We start from the raw sequence: 14,207 nt of genomic DNA on the forward strand, positions 1-14,207 counted from the left end.
TTCGTTAATATGGATACTCATGATAGTAATTAAATTTAAAAAGTGCAGTGACCAGTACCTGATTGTGATTTTTACTTATTTTATTAGTCCTTAGTGGATTAGGCCTAACGGGGAGACCACTATATTAAAAAAAAACGCGCCTGGTTCTTAACCTCTATGGTGGTGTGGAATAGAGAACAAAATTTGAAATTGCGACCAAATCGCAGAAAATCGCAACCCGAGAATAGGTACTAAAATAGAACAAAAATACGTACTATACATACGTAAAGTCAATTCTTTGAGAAAATTTGAGAATTTCTAGATTTTCAAGTTTTTTTGTTTTGCTTCATACAAAAATTACTTTGGTTATTAATAACTCCGAAAATACTCAAGTTATCTAAACGACCCCCATATAAATAATTACTTATAATCAATAGATAAATCCAACGCACTATTTAAAATTTCAGAAAAAGAAACTTTTTTTTTTTAAACGCTAAGTCCTCTACCGGCCCGTTTCAGCCCACTGTGCGGCGGCGCGCCCGCACATATCTAAGTTTTTATCGTTTATATCGAATAAAACGCATCGAGACCGAAGTCGTAGTTTCATTCCGAACCCGGGAGGGGGGTCACAGCGCCGGCAGGTCGGCGCCCAGCGCGCGGCAGAAGGCCGCCACGAGGCGCTCGGCGCGGCGCCGCCGCTCGTCGGGCGCCAGCTCGGGCACCGCGCGCGCGTCGCCCAGCGCGCCCAGCGCCTCCACGAACGCCTCCGCGCGCTCCACGGCCGCCTCGTCGTCCGAGGCCGCGAGCCCCTCGTAGTCGTCGTCGGAGGAGGTCGGCTCGCGGCCGTGCGCGGGCGGCGCGGTACGGTGCGGGGCGGGGCGCTCGGGGCGGTCGAGGCGGCGCAGGCCGCGCCAGGCGTGCGCGTGCAGCGCGGCGCGCGCGCGCTCGGCGCCGTAGGTCTCGGGGAAGGGCCCGGGGTCGCCGGCGGGGTCGGCGCGCTCCCGCAGCGGCACGAGCTCGTAGGCGCGGCGGCGCGCCCAGGCCCGCAGCGCGCGCGCGGCGCCCGGCGCGTCCGGCAGCAGCAGGCGCACGGCGGCGCGCGCGCTGGCGGCCGCCGCGCGCTCCCGGCGCCGCTCGGCCAGCGCCGCGCCCGCCTCGCCGTCCTGAGTATGTTAGAGATTGACTAGCGCGGACCTAGTTTGCGGTGACTGCTTTCTTCTTCGGGGATTGTGGGTTCGAATCTCCCACCAAAAATGGCGCGAACTCGTATGTCTTGCCCGCGGTCACCACGCTGGGCAGACTATTACTTATAATACTGCCAGTGTTTAATTGCCGATCGTAAATGTGTATCAAAATGCGTTTTCGATAATATAGATTCTAAGTAGTTGGGTCTCCAGGCCTCGGACAGCACATTAAGCAGTAAGTCCCGGTTCTTATCACACAACTATCACTAAACACTTCTCCTACATAGAGAGAAATCTAATTTTTTTATAGTAGTTTCGGCCTCAGTTCCGGTTTTAACCAACGCTTCAGCCTGTAACATCCCACTACTGGGCATAGGCCTCTTCCCCATGTAGGATCAGAGTTTAATCCACCACGCTCCTCCAATGCGGGTTGGCGGATATATTCCCTACTATGAGTAACGATCGCTATCAGGTGTACATGATAACAACCGGGACCGACGGCTTAACGTGCTCTCCGAGGCACGGTGGGGAGACCCACAATGACTGCACAAACACCCAGACCACGGCAAACACCTGTATGGCCAATACAAATGTTTGTCATGTGCGGGGATCGAACCCGCAACCGCCAGCGCAACCGACACAATCCATGGCTGTGACCGTTGCGCCAACGCGGCGTCATGGTTTTAACCAAAATTAGTCTAAACTTAAGAGCCAAACTGCAACCTAACAGTAAGTTATATTGAACTCGGTATAATGTGTGACCCTGTGCTATGCAGGACAGACACAATTTTTAATTGTTTGTCGGCCTTAAAACAGACAAGTGTATTTGATTTGAAAAAAACCCATGAACAAAACAATTTTCACAAATACTTCAAATATTTCTCCGCTGAAAGTTCCAAATATAAATAAAACCGGCCAAGTGCGAGTCGGACTCGCGCACGAAGGCTTCCGTACCATTGACTAGGTAAAATATTTAGACAAAATTTTTTGTCTAAATATTTTTTTATTTTAATTTTATTATTGATTAAAAAAATAAAAATGAAATATGAAATGAATGAATGAAACGTATGATGATAATTGTGTTTGCAGGCAAACGAAAAAAAACCGACTGCAATTATATCGACAAGTAATACAACGTAGGTAGACGAAAAATTAGTCAAGTAAATACGCATTATCAAAGATTACTCCAAACGTTGTACTACTTGTTGATGTAATTGGTCTGTTTTTTTCCGTTTGCCAAACACAATTATTATTATATTAAAACCTTCCGTGGACCTTACGGAACATACAAAAAAAGAAATTAGCTGAATTGGTCATGCCATTTACGAGTTATGTGCTTAGCAACATTCATTTTTATTTATATATACACTACCATGTATTTGACACACACACGCATATTATACTCTTTTTGTTGACTGTCACAGTCTGTAATCAAATTGAAAAATTTAAATAACGGTTCTTTATTTTTATTAATATTTGTTTTTTTTTTTAAATATAAATTTTTATTCATGTTCGAATTTCGACCTCTGGGTGATGACTAGTTCATATAATGATTTAGAATATCTAGCAGGGAAGGTATTATAAGAATTCGACTTATTTTACTATAGGTTTTTTCTTCTTCCTCTCTATGGCTCCATCAGCCTTTCGCCGATCATTTTGCTAATGACAAGTTCTAAAAATCTATTAAAGTCCAGAGACAGGATCAGGTTTTGACAGTACAACAGTGGGTAAAGCCGTGGCTTATTGAAGTGGTTATTCAATTCTGCTTATTGGTCAATTATAGTTTTATATCATTAATTTCAAAAAACCTAGCTAAGACAACACAAAAAGAAGTTGGCAGAGCAAGTGTTATCTCTCCTGACAAATCGCAAATGCCTCTACTATAAGTTATTATTTATATACCAATGTTATTACATTCAGATAATATTCCTTTCATTCAATGTCATAACATTAAGAATGTTTCAGTACATCAGTAGTGTACCTCATTATCTGCAATGAAGATTATGTGTGCCTCCACATGTTCAGCTAGTTCTTGCGGACACGGCTCGCTGTCAGCCAGTACGTATATATCAACATCTACACAGTAGTATTTATTAACAATTTGCCATGGTCTTCTGTTTGTGTCTTCCTCTTTACTTTTTACTGCAGTGTCCTCAGTGAGTTCTGAAAGCAATACACTTTTACCTTCAACCCTTGAACTATTATACATCATGTTAATATTTTAAGAATCAATAAAGCTGTTAAGCCTACTGCTCTGGTTGTCCGAGTACTGGTCTGGTTACATTGATGGTCTGTCTAAACACTAGAGGTTGCAGGTTTGATTCTGGCTTAAAGAAGATATCTTTAGTTGTAAAAATACTTGTTTTTGGTCTAAGTGCCTGTCCTAGTATGTATCTGCATTGTGCCTTGGAGAGCATTTGTTCATTACAGACACCTGATAGCAATTTTTACTCAGTAGGAAATATATCAGAAAACTTGTAGCGGAGCAGTGTGGTTGATTAAGCTTCCGAGCAGACTCTTCTCCTACATGAAGAAAGAAGCCTATGCTCACCCGTGGATGGAATGGAACAGCCTGAATTAAGAATCAATGAAATTATAAAAATTGAACCTGTTATAAATCCAGAAACGCTTGTGAAATCTTTTGCACTAATTAAAATCATAGGCTTAGTAGGACTCGATGAAACTTCAGTATGGGTCTCCATCGTGATTACAGAAAGGTACACTTTTTAGAGAATGTGGAAGAAAATTGCTTAGGCAATCACTGTAATAAAAGATCTCTTCAGTATTTATATGATAATTTCAAATCAATTATTTACAATAATTTTAATTATATGTATAATATTTAGTAGTCAGTCAGTTCTTTGCTTAATGGCTTTTAGTTGTGTCAGTTTGTAATATTTAGTAGGTAGGTGTTTATTATCAGTTTATCACCTATTCCTATTCACCACAAATTACAGAGTACAGTGAATCAGTGTTGCAAAAGTGTAAAATAAAAAATCGGTATATTTGGCTCCGAAAAATCGGTAGAAATCGGTAGATTTTTACTCGGAGTAAAACAAAAGTATTTTAAGTCAATAATGCGTTCATTTATTTAAATTTGTTCCGTTAAATTAAATCAAATTCTTTATTTGCATGAATATAGTTAATACATAAGGTGTCATTAGTTACAATGTCTCATAAAATCTAGCTTAAACGGCGTGCAAATTTTTGTTCCATTTATAATTATAATTATTTTACATTACAGAAAAAGAAAGTACTCAAAAGCAATACGTTTTATCACTAAAAAACATTAATTATAGAAGTAGTCCATACAAGCATCATAATTACAAACAAATCAAAGATAATAGTTGCATAATTTCATTCTTCGCAGCAACTGCTAAATTGCTAATAATGAAACAGATTATTAGTATTCCCGACTTCCCGTGGGTGCAATAGAATAGCACATTGCCGTGAAAGAAGTATAAATTAGCGATGAATTCGCTTAACACTTCACAAAATTTCGCAACTACATTTAATTTGTTAAATGCGAATTGAATCTTCTCATGTTAATAATGAATCCGAATACTAATCCTAATCCATCGATATAATCCAAAAATAATCCATCACTAGTCCTATACCTAATTCAAGAAACAAACCCGAAGAAAGTTATCTTCAGGGATTTTCCCTTGTATACTCACTAGACAATAATAAACTCTATTATATGACGTGTTAGTACAATTTGTTTTAACACACCGCGGACTTGAACGGTCATATTCGACGTCGTGGGAAGAATTTCGGGAAGTCCCCGTGCATTGATTTTGTGTTACCGTTTTCTTTTAGTGTTACCGTATTAAGAATAATAATTTACCTTTTTTTTAGAAAATTATTTTACATTAGTTGAAAATTCAAAAATTCGGTAGATAGCACTGCTAAATCGGTATATCGGTAGACAAGGGCCAAAATCGGTAGATCTACCGATAAATCGGTAGCTTTTGCAACGCTGCAGTGAATTTGAATATAAGGGTACTATTTAGTTATTTACCCATGGTTATTTACCGACAAATGACATCACATCAAATATCATCTACTGTCAGTGTCAAGTATCTTATATATCAAGTTGAGATGGGCGTTTTCGTTTTTTGATGAAAACCGATATGTAACCGTTATATAGTTTTCATATCGATATCGAAAACGGTTTTTAGATATCGATATCATTATTATGGTTTGCTAACGTATTTGGTTACACAGTTATGTAACTAAAGACAAACGAAAACACGTGCACATTTAACGAGTTATTTTAACCTATTACATTTTAAAGAATGTCTCAGTCTGCGGTGTTTTAGTTAGTTAGCGTTTTAGTAGTCGCTTCATCTCTTTTACATCGCTTTGCAAGAAAGAGAAGAAGCGAATATGATACCGTTCGGCTTTCGTTACCATCGTAGTTCGTTTGGGCACGGTTTTCGTTTTGATAACTGTGTAACATTTCGTTCGGTTTCCGTATCGAGTTGTCGCGCGATTCGAGTTATTGTTTCGATTGAGGTTTCGATATCACAGTTTTTGAAATATCAGTTATGTGAAAACGTGATATCGATACGATATGTTATCTAACTCATATCGGTTATTAGTTACGTTTTGATATATCGAACTCATGCCTAATATCAAGTATTCAATTCAATTCAAATGTACAACCACTCTGGTGTAGTGGTGCGACTTGCCAGTAGTTGCCTAAAACATTGACTTTTGCGAGTTCGATTCCCGCTCGAGATGGATATTTGTCATACAAATCACACCGCCGTAATAAAAGTGTACACAAATAATCAGCTCACTATGAATTTTTTGCAGATAAAACCTAAAATGACTGGACTATTATTTGTTTTCAAATTATTACTGAATGCACTTTGCTTCTTTAGTGTGCATATTTTTGTTCTATTTTGAAAAACAATGATATGAAATGGGCTACTGTTCATTGTTTTTCATAATTTTACTCTTTATTATTATTTATTTTATTGGAACAATCCCTTTGGCTAAGTTTTTTTATTGCCAACTGTATTCAAGTACTATAATAATCTATTGATGAAAAATGTGTATGTAATTAAGTAAGTATATGTATTTTTTTTTTCATTAGAGGTCCTTCCGTTAAATACATTTGCATATAAAAGGGGATATTATCGTGCTTAGCAAAAACCCCCGTCTTTGTTAAACACGATAATATGTGACGATGGAAATAGGGAGGGTCGAAAGGAAAGAGACGTCCACAGTACACATTTTTTTTTCATAACTACAATCTTTAAAACTTTATCATGACGATAGACAGTTTTAAGTCTGTTTTTTTATCATATACAAATAAATGTTTAAATGATCACCTTAATACAACACGAATATATAGAAACAAATCACCATCATTACAGCCTATACAGTCCACTGCTGGACATAGGCCTCCATAAGTTTACTCCGAAAATAACGTAAACTCATGTGTTTTGCCCATAATCACCGCGCTGGGCAGGCGGGTTGGTGACCGCAGGGTTGGCTTTGTCACACCGAAGACACTGCTGCCCGTCTTCGGCCTGTGTATTTCAAAGCTAGCAGTTGGATGGTTATTCCGCCACCGGTCGGCTTTTTAAGTTCCAAGGTGGTAGCTGCGGAACTGTGTTATCCCTTAGTCGCCTCTTACGACACCCACGGGAAGAGAGGGGGTGGCTATATTTTTTAGTACCATAACCACACAGTACATAGAAACAAATACGAAACATAAATTATAAATGAATCATTGATTTCTAAAAGGGCACTTGTCCGTCTCGAAGGCATTTTTTTTTTTTAATGGAATCTATTGGAGACAATGTTTTCTTTCATTTTGTGTAAAAAAGTCACATGTCACTTCTTTTTCCTTAGGTTGGTACGCGAACAAAATATTCGTTTAGAACTAAAAAGGCACTTGTCCATGGACAAGTGCCCTTGTAACTACTAATCTGTGGTTTCATTCGACTGTCTTGTCTGTGTTCTGTCATGTCAGATGTCACATAATTTTCCCTCCACGTTTCGTTGTGAGATTATTTTTATCAAAACACTAGTTATGAATGTTCACAAAGTAACAACTAAACGTATTCGTCGAATTGCAAATCTCCTTGAATCAGATATTATTCCCCTGGACCAACGTGGTAAACATCCTTCTGCTAACGCCATATCATCAAGTGTCTGCTCTAAAATTCATGAGCATATCTCATCGTTTCCCCTTAAAGAATCTCATTATTCATCTTATATTAAATATTATTTATCTGCAGATCTTTTTGTTAAAAAAATGCATTCCCTTTTCAAAATTAAATACCCTGATTTAGATGTTAAATATCACTTTTACTGGCAATATTTTGTTACTAATTTTAACTTATCTTTCGGACGGCCAACTGTAGATGCTTGTACTAGCTGTGAAGCAATAAAAACTAAGTTGCATAATAAAAGCTTGAATGATAATGCTAAAAGAACCTATAATGGTCAGCTTATGGTTCACTTAAATAGGGCTAAAAAGTTTTATAAGCAGATACAAAATTGTACAAAATTATCTAAAGAGAATAATAAAATTCTTTCAATAAGCATAGATTTTATGGCTGTCACTGATTTGCCACGTATACCTGTACAGGATATTTACTACTACAGACAGCTTTCTGTAAATACATTTGGCATTTATAATTTCGCAAATGATAAAATACATACATACGTATATCATGAAGGTACAAGCCACAAAGGTCCTGATGAAGTTTGTTCTATGCTGCTGCATTACTTTAACAATTTTTTGGACCAAGACTATGATGAACTAAACCTTTTTTGCGATAACTGTGCTGGGCAGAACAAAAATCATTCAATGATAAGGTTCATGGTGGCTCTGGTTGAAACAAAGGTTTTCAAAAAAATTAATTTATACTTTCCGATCCGGGGCCACTCCTTTTTGCCCTGTGATCGTGGATTTGGTATAATAAAAAGAAAGCTTAAAACTATTGACAGAATCTACACAATAAATGATTATGTTGAAAAAATAATATTAGAATGCTCTAATATTCATGAAAAATTTATTGTATATTTAATGAGTCAAAATGACATTTTGAATTTTCAAAGTTGGTATCAAAAATTCTTTTATAAAACTAAAGTGGCAAACAATACTTTGCCTGGTCAAATTAAAGAAAAGTTTAGCATTTCCAAGTATCATGAATTTAATTTTAATTCTGATGAGCCCCATTGTGTGACAGTTAAAGAATTTATTAATGGTTTTATATTATTTCAATTTATCTTAAGAAAAACCAATGTACCTGATCTTCAATTACCAACAGAAAAACTGTATTCTGAAACTGTACCAATAAAAAAAGAATAAAATGGATGATCTAAAAAAGCTTAAAGATTACATTCCAGATGAAGCAATGGAATTTTGGGGTGCTATTTATGATTGGTCAGTGGAATAATGTAATAAAAATTTAATTCGGTGATTAACTGTTGTTTTATTTTAAATTAATTTTTGTATGAAAATAATAGTGTTAGTTGTTAAAAGGGCACAATGTCATGTTTATTTCAAAAAGGACACTTGTCCTTGATTTTGTAATACATATTTCTCAAAAACTATTTATCAAAATGAATTTTTTTTTTCAGACAGTTTTAGGATTATAAGTATTCTATCTCATGTGCGAAAACTATTATCCTCTTCTATGTATTTAAAAAAATATAATGTTTTTTGTGTCTCCTGTAAAATTTTAACCTAGAGAATACAGTGTGACAAGTGCCCTTTTAGAAATCATCGATTCAAATATGATATCGGCGCATATTTTTTAAAATTTATTGTATTATATACTTAAATATTATTTTATGAATTTCAAAAAAAAAAAAAAAAATTAACTAAATTGAAGTTCGAAGTCGTAGCCTTGAAGAACCTACTTCTATTAATTTCCACGCGCTGTTGCCGCTCTTATCAATCCAAAAGATGAACAACTTTTAGAGGGAGCGGCAAAGTCAACGAGGTATCGGTAGAAATTTGGTAGAAATATCGTAATTTAGTAATGCCAGAGGTAACGTTATCGGTATCGCTATACCTTAACTGTAAAGGTATCGAAAAATATGAACGTTACTTATCGTTATTTTATAATGGTAATAGGTAACGTTACCATTAAATTACTTTAATGGCGTCCAAAGGCCTCAAGTATCTACCTATCGTACCGTCTTACATACAGATCAGGGAACTAAGCCCAATTTCAATGATGAGAGATTAGTACGATAATGTCATAACTTTTCATTCTCGTCAACACCGCTGTATGTCACTATGCTATGCTATATTCTATATGTGCGGTCAAGTGGTGCAGTGCGTACTGTGCACGCTGGTTGAGTTACGTTTCATTGTAATTGGTTATATTTCAAAACATAAATGCGGGATGTGTGATAGAAAAAGAGACAGGATGCTATTCTGTCTGCGTTGCACAGCACACCCAGCAATCGTCAAGCCTCTAGCGGCTATAAATTAGTCTTGTGTAGTTTGCGAACGAACTAGTTCTTAAGAGCGCTCCTAAATGCGAACTAGCTCCCAAATGCGTCGCTCATTAGTTCGTTATATGTATGAGCGAGAGCGCGACACCGCTTGGTACTGATTTAGTTTAAGAGTGCTCCTTAGATACGAATAATACGAACTATATACTGATTACTGTTTGATAAAATTATAATTAATTATAAGTACAAAGAATAGCTTTATTACTCGATCTCATTCAAACCATCGTTATTTTTTATAATTTTTAGTTAACAAATTAGAAGTTGAGTTTTTTTTAATTTTTATAATATCGGCAATATTGAAGTGTGTGTGCTATGTAAAACCAGTCAATAAAAGATTTTATATTGATTATTTTGATATATATACACTTATATATTAGTTATTCTGGTTATTTTAAAAGATTATAGGAAGATTACTTTTATTTTGTTTGTTTGATATATTTTTATAGATTATATTTTACAGTACTTTTGTTGATTATTTTTAAATATAAAAAAAATATTATTTCGTAAAGTGTATTTTTATTCATTCAAATATGGACCTTCATTGATTGCACAACTACACTATCACTTAAACAATACGATTAAATAAGAACAAGAACGCGTGAATGAAGTCACAATGTGAGCGAAAGATCTGCCACTTTCTAGCTCGAGACGGGAGCTGACGAACTAAAAGAGCGAAATAGTTCGCGAAGGAGCGGCGAACTAGAAAGAGCGCTCCCGGTCGCGAACTACTTTGCGCAAGACTACTATAAATCATTAAGCCGACGAAGACGAACTGCTACTACTGTAGTTGCCCGACCTGTGTATAAGACCGTGTATCAGACATAAATTGACGTTTTTTTTTTTGTTATCGACTTGTCAACGTCAGTGTCAATATTCACAAAATTTTTAGGCAAAGAAAAAATTGTTTGTCTTTTGAAAAATGAGCATGTTCAATGTTACAAACACCTAGAAATTGTGAGATTGTTATTAGACTGTGCTGAAATACGAGCGGCGATGTTAATGGACATAAAACCTCTGTAGTAATATTGTGAAATATTGGTGTCATCATGAATAACATAAGATTGTGGACTGCGGAAGACGAGGCCATCATTGCAACTAACACTGACGCCACCGAGTGCAAGCGAAGCGCGGTGGAGTTGGGATACTGGAAGGATGAATATATATCGTACTTTGTCAAACATGTCGATCGTAAAGCTCCCGAGATAAACCGGGGCTACTATGCCAGAGTTAAAGCTATGGAGATGTTTATACATCAGTTTTTGGAGGTAAATGTTTTGAAAAAAATTTGCATTAGATCCGACCCCGCTCTGGTGATATTAAGCTCAAGTCCTAGTTTTTTGATATCATTATAAAATTTTAATTCGTCTTTTTTATAAATCATTAGGCATTTCCAAATCTTTAATAGTGAAAATAATTGTTTTATAAATGTAGTTATTTATTTTTTATGACAGCGTTGTGGCACACAATGCCAAATCATTAATCTTGGCTGCGGGTATGATACTCTTTACTGGCGGCTCAAGGACACCACTCAGGCTGTCAGTAACTTCATTGAATTGGATTTTCCATCTGTTACTAGCAAGAAATGTCAAATTATAAAACGCAACAAGCAGCTGCTCGAGAAGATATGTAAAGAAGGTATTTACGCTTCAGCCTGTAATATCCCACTACTGGGCATAGGCCTCTTTCCCCATATACGAGAAGGATCAGAGCTTAATCCACCACGCTGCTCCAATGCGGGTTGGTGGATATATTCCGTACTATGAGTAACGATCGCTATCAGGTGTATATGATAACAACCGGGACCGACGGCTTAACGTGCTCTCCGAGGCACGGTGGGGAGACCCACAAGGACTGCACAAACACTCAGCACACGGCAAACACCTGTATGGCCAATACAAATGTTTGTCATGTGTGGGGATCGAACCCGCAACCACCAGCGCAACAGGTACAATCCATGGCTGTGACCGTTGCGCCAACGCGGCGTCAAAGAAGGTATAATTACTTATATTTAAAATTTATATTTATTAAATTGAGGGTTACAATAACTGTTTGGACATGGACATGGCAGTTTTTAATATTTAGTTCTATTTTCAAAACTGTCCATACAAAATATCACTCCCATTGCACTTAGGGTAGAGATTCAGAAGATGCAGAAATATGTATGTATACCTATTTACAAAATTATTGTACACTAGCTGTGCCCTGTGGTTTGAACTACATTAATCTGAGAATAAAGCATTCTAAATTATATAGCATATAGCCTTCCTCGGTAGAAGAGATTTTTTCAATTCGAACCAGTCAATTCTGAAATTAGCGTGTTTAAACAAACAAGCAGACAAACTTTTCAGCTGTGTAATATTAGTGTAGCTTTTCAATAAAATAAAGAGAAACAGAAGTAACGGTCAGTTCAGAAGTAGACGTGTGTCTCCAGACGGCGAGGTGATGATCCGCTCGGGCGACCTGCACTCGGACGGCTACCACCTGCTGGGCTGCGACCTGCGCTGCCTGGGCGAGGTGCGGCGCAAGCTGCAGGCGGGCGGCGCCGCGGCCGACGCGCCCGCGCTGCTGCTGGCCGAGTGCGTGCTGGTGTACCTGCGGCCCGACGCCGCGCTGGCGCTGCTGCGCCACCTGGCCGCCGCCTTCCCGCGCTGCGTGCTGCTGCTGTACGAGCAGTGCAACCTGGGCGACAAGTTCGGCGAGGTCATGCTGCGCAACCTGGCGGCGCGCGGCTGCCCGCTGGCGGGCGCGGAGCACTGCCGCGAGCCGGCGGCGCAGGCCGAGCGCCTGCTGGCGCTGGGCTTCGACCGCGCGCGCTCGTGGGACATGGAGGCGGTGTGGCGCGCGCTGCCCGAGGACGACCGCGCGCGCGTGGAGGCGCTGGAGATGCTGGACGAGCGCGAGCTGCTGCTGCAGCTCAACACGCACTACGCGCTCACCGTGGCCACGCGCGGCGACCTCTTCGCCGACCTCGACCTCAACTCCTAGGCGCCTCGAGCCCGCCTTTATTTATTTTGATCTTCGATCGATTATGGAGAATTTCGAAACGATTCAAGATTAGACGTAGAACCTGATTTTACGTTTCGATTACATTATTGTGATACTTAAAAATTACTAACCGGTACCTCTGGGTTAGTGTCAAAAGAAAGTAACAGAGGCGGTTCTAACCCATATGGACTAGCGCCCGGGTGCAATGAGAATGAGTCTCGTATGTTTTCGGCTGAGGCTTTTTTATTGCATGTGACTTTCAGCGCCACCCAAAACCCGGCGCCCGGACTCATCGCACCCCCTGCGTTATAAGATAAAGTCGGAATTAACAACCAAAAATCCTAACTAAAATCATATCAATTACTATTCTTCAAATACAGAGATTGGTATTTTTTGTGAAATGTTAAGTGTCTGTAGAGATTGATGGTCGATGGGATGTTAAATATGAACAGTGGTAGTTGTATAGATCTATATTTCTTCTTTACTAATTAATAGCGTGTAAAGTTTGAGCGAGTCGGTGCTTTTATGTAATTTCAGCTCAGAATAATCAAATCAATCAACCTCCATATTTGTTATGTTAATGTTGTACTTTTAATTATGCTTTTTGCTTTAACCTTCTAATGAGGTCAATGTACCTTATGTTCGGTGTTCGGCTCCTAACTGCGTTCTCTCATATGGGGGGGTTTCTGTAATCACGTCTGGATCATGTTCCACGTGAAAAGAAAGTTTCTAGCCCTTTTTAGTTATGTATTAATATTTATTTATAGTGTTATTATATGATAATTTGCAGACTCTTAAAGAGTATGTGCTGGCCTTTATTGTGTGTCAAAATGTCATAAATTCTGTTGATTATGTATAGTTTATAAGTATATCAATAATATTTATTTTAATTTTCAAGCTACTAGTAATTGCTAATTGTTAACTTGTATGTGTACTGTATGTATACTGTAATGTCAATGTCATACGGAGTCAGTGTTTCGCATCACAGTTGGATGATGAAGTTTTCGCATAAAGTATTCTCGTATTTTTTGTAAGTAAATGTGTAAGAGAGGTCCTCTGTGGTAGTGTTCTCTTCGGTCCATGTTTATACTTACTCACTTTTATCGATACCACTAAGTGTTAATTATTTATTTAATATATAAATGCCGTATAATTTCGACGCTCGTTTCATTCTGTGCACCTTCCCGTCAGTTTAAGAGTTACTCAAACGAGTCGAGCAGTGACTCCGGCGGGCCAATTCTCATGTCGTGCAATATGATTATTGCTAGTAAAATTATTTTTTAAGGGGATCCCAGAAAAATTCGGCCGTTTTCATGTGGTATAAAGTATACGTTAAAGTTACGTTAAAAATATCAAATAAATATATGTTGTAACTCGGATTCAGTTTATTAATGTGACTGTAAGATAATTGTATAAAAGTCTCTAAATAAAGAGAAATAATTGTTTACCTGGACCTCCTTTCGCGTACAAAAATCGTATAGGATTTCTAATTTTACTTCTTACAATAATGAATATTTTTTTTATTAATTAAGAATCCTGTACTTAATAATTCTACAGAAGGGTTTT

General features: G+C 38.1%; 2 protein-coding genes across 2 annotated transcripts; one reads left to right on the forward strand and one right to left on the reverse strand.

Annotated features, from left to right (window-relative positions):
- Positions 1-605: 605 nt before the first annotated feature.
- On the reverse strand, positions 606-3,149 carry LOC123655310. The gene is made up of 2 exons (XM_045591435.1): positions 3,132-3,149; positions 606-1,142 (listed from the first exon to the last, which is right to left on the reverse strand). Exons 1-2 carry the CDS (start codon positions 3,147-3,149, stop codon positions 606-608), a joined length of 555 nt encoding a protein of 184 aa, XP_045447391.1.
- A 7,553-nt stretch (positions 3,150-10,702) lies between these two features.
- Positions 10,703-13,796, forward strand: LOC123663329 (leucine carboxyl methyltransferase 1). Its single transcript, XM_045598052.1, has 3 exons — positions 10,703-10,921; positions 11,108-11,291; positions 12,088-13,796. Exons 1-3 carry the CDS (start codon positions 10,703-10,705, stop codon positions 12,639-12,641), a joined length of 957 nt encoding a protein of 318 aa, XP_045454008.1. The 3' UTR covers positions 12,642-13,796.
- The last annotated feature ends 411 nt before the right edge of the window (positions 13,797-14,207 follow it).

Source organism: Melitaea cinxia, chromosome 1, assembly GCF_905220565.1.
Source record: "Melitaea cinxia chromosome 1, ilMelCinx1.1, whole genome shotgun sequence".
Classification (NCBI taxonomy): Eukaryota; Metazoa; Arthropoda; class Insecta; order Lepidoptera; family Nymphalidae; genus Melitaea; species Melitaea cinxia.

What these genes read in the sequence shown, in the direction of transcription:
- LOC123663329 (XM_045598052.1), top strand. Translation starts at nt 10,703, where the DNA reads ATGAATAACATAAGATTGTGGACTGCGGAAGACGAGGCCATCATTGCA. An exon ending in TTATACATCAGTTTTTGGAG is followed by an intron (nt 10,922 to 11,107) that starts GTAAATGTTTTG and finishes TTTTTATGACAG; the next exon opens with CGTTGTGGCACACAATGCCA. An exon ending in CGAGAAGATATGTAAAGAAG is followed by an intron (nt 11,292 to 12,087) that starts GTATTTACGCTT and finishes GTGTGTCTCCAG; the next exon opens with ACGGCGAGGTGATGATCCGC.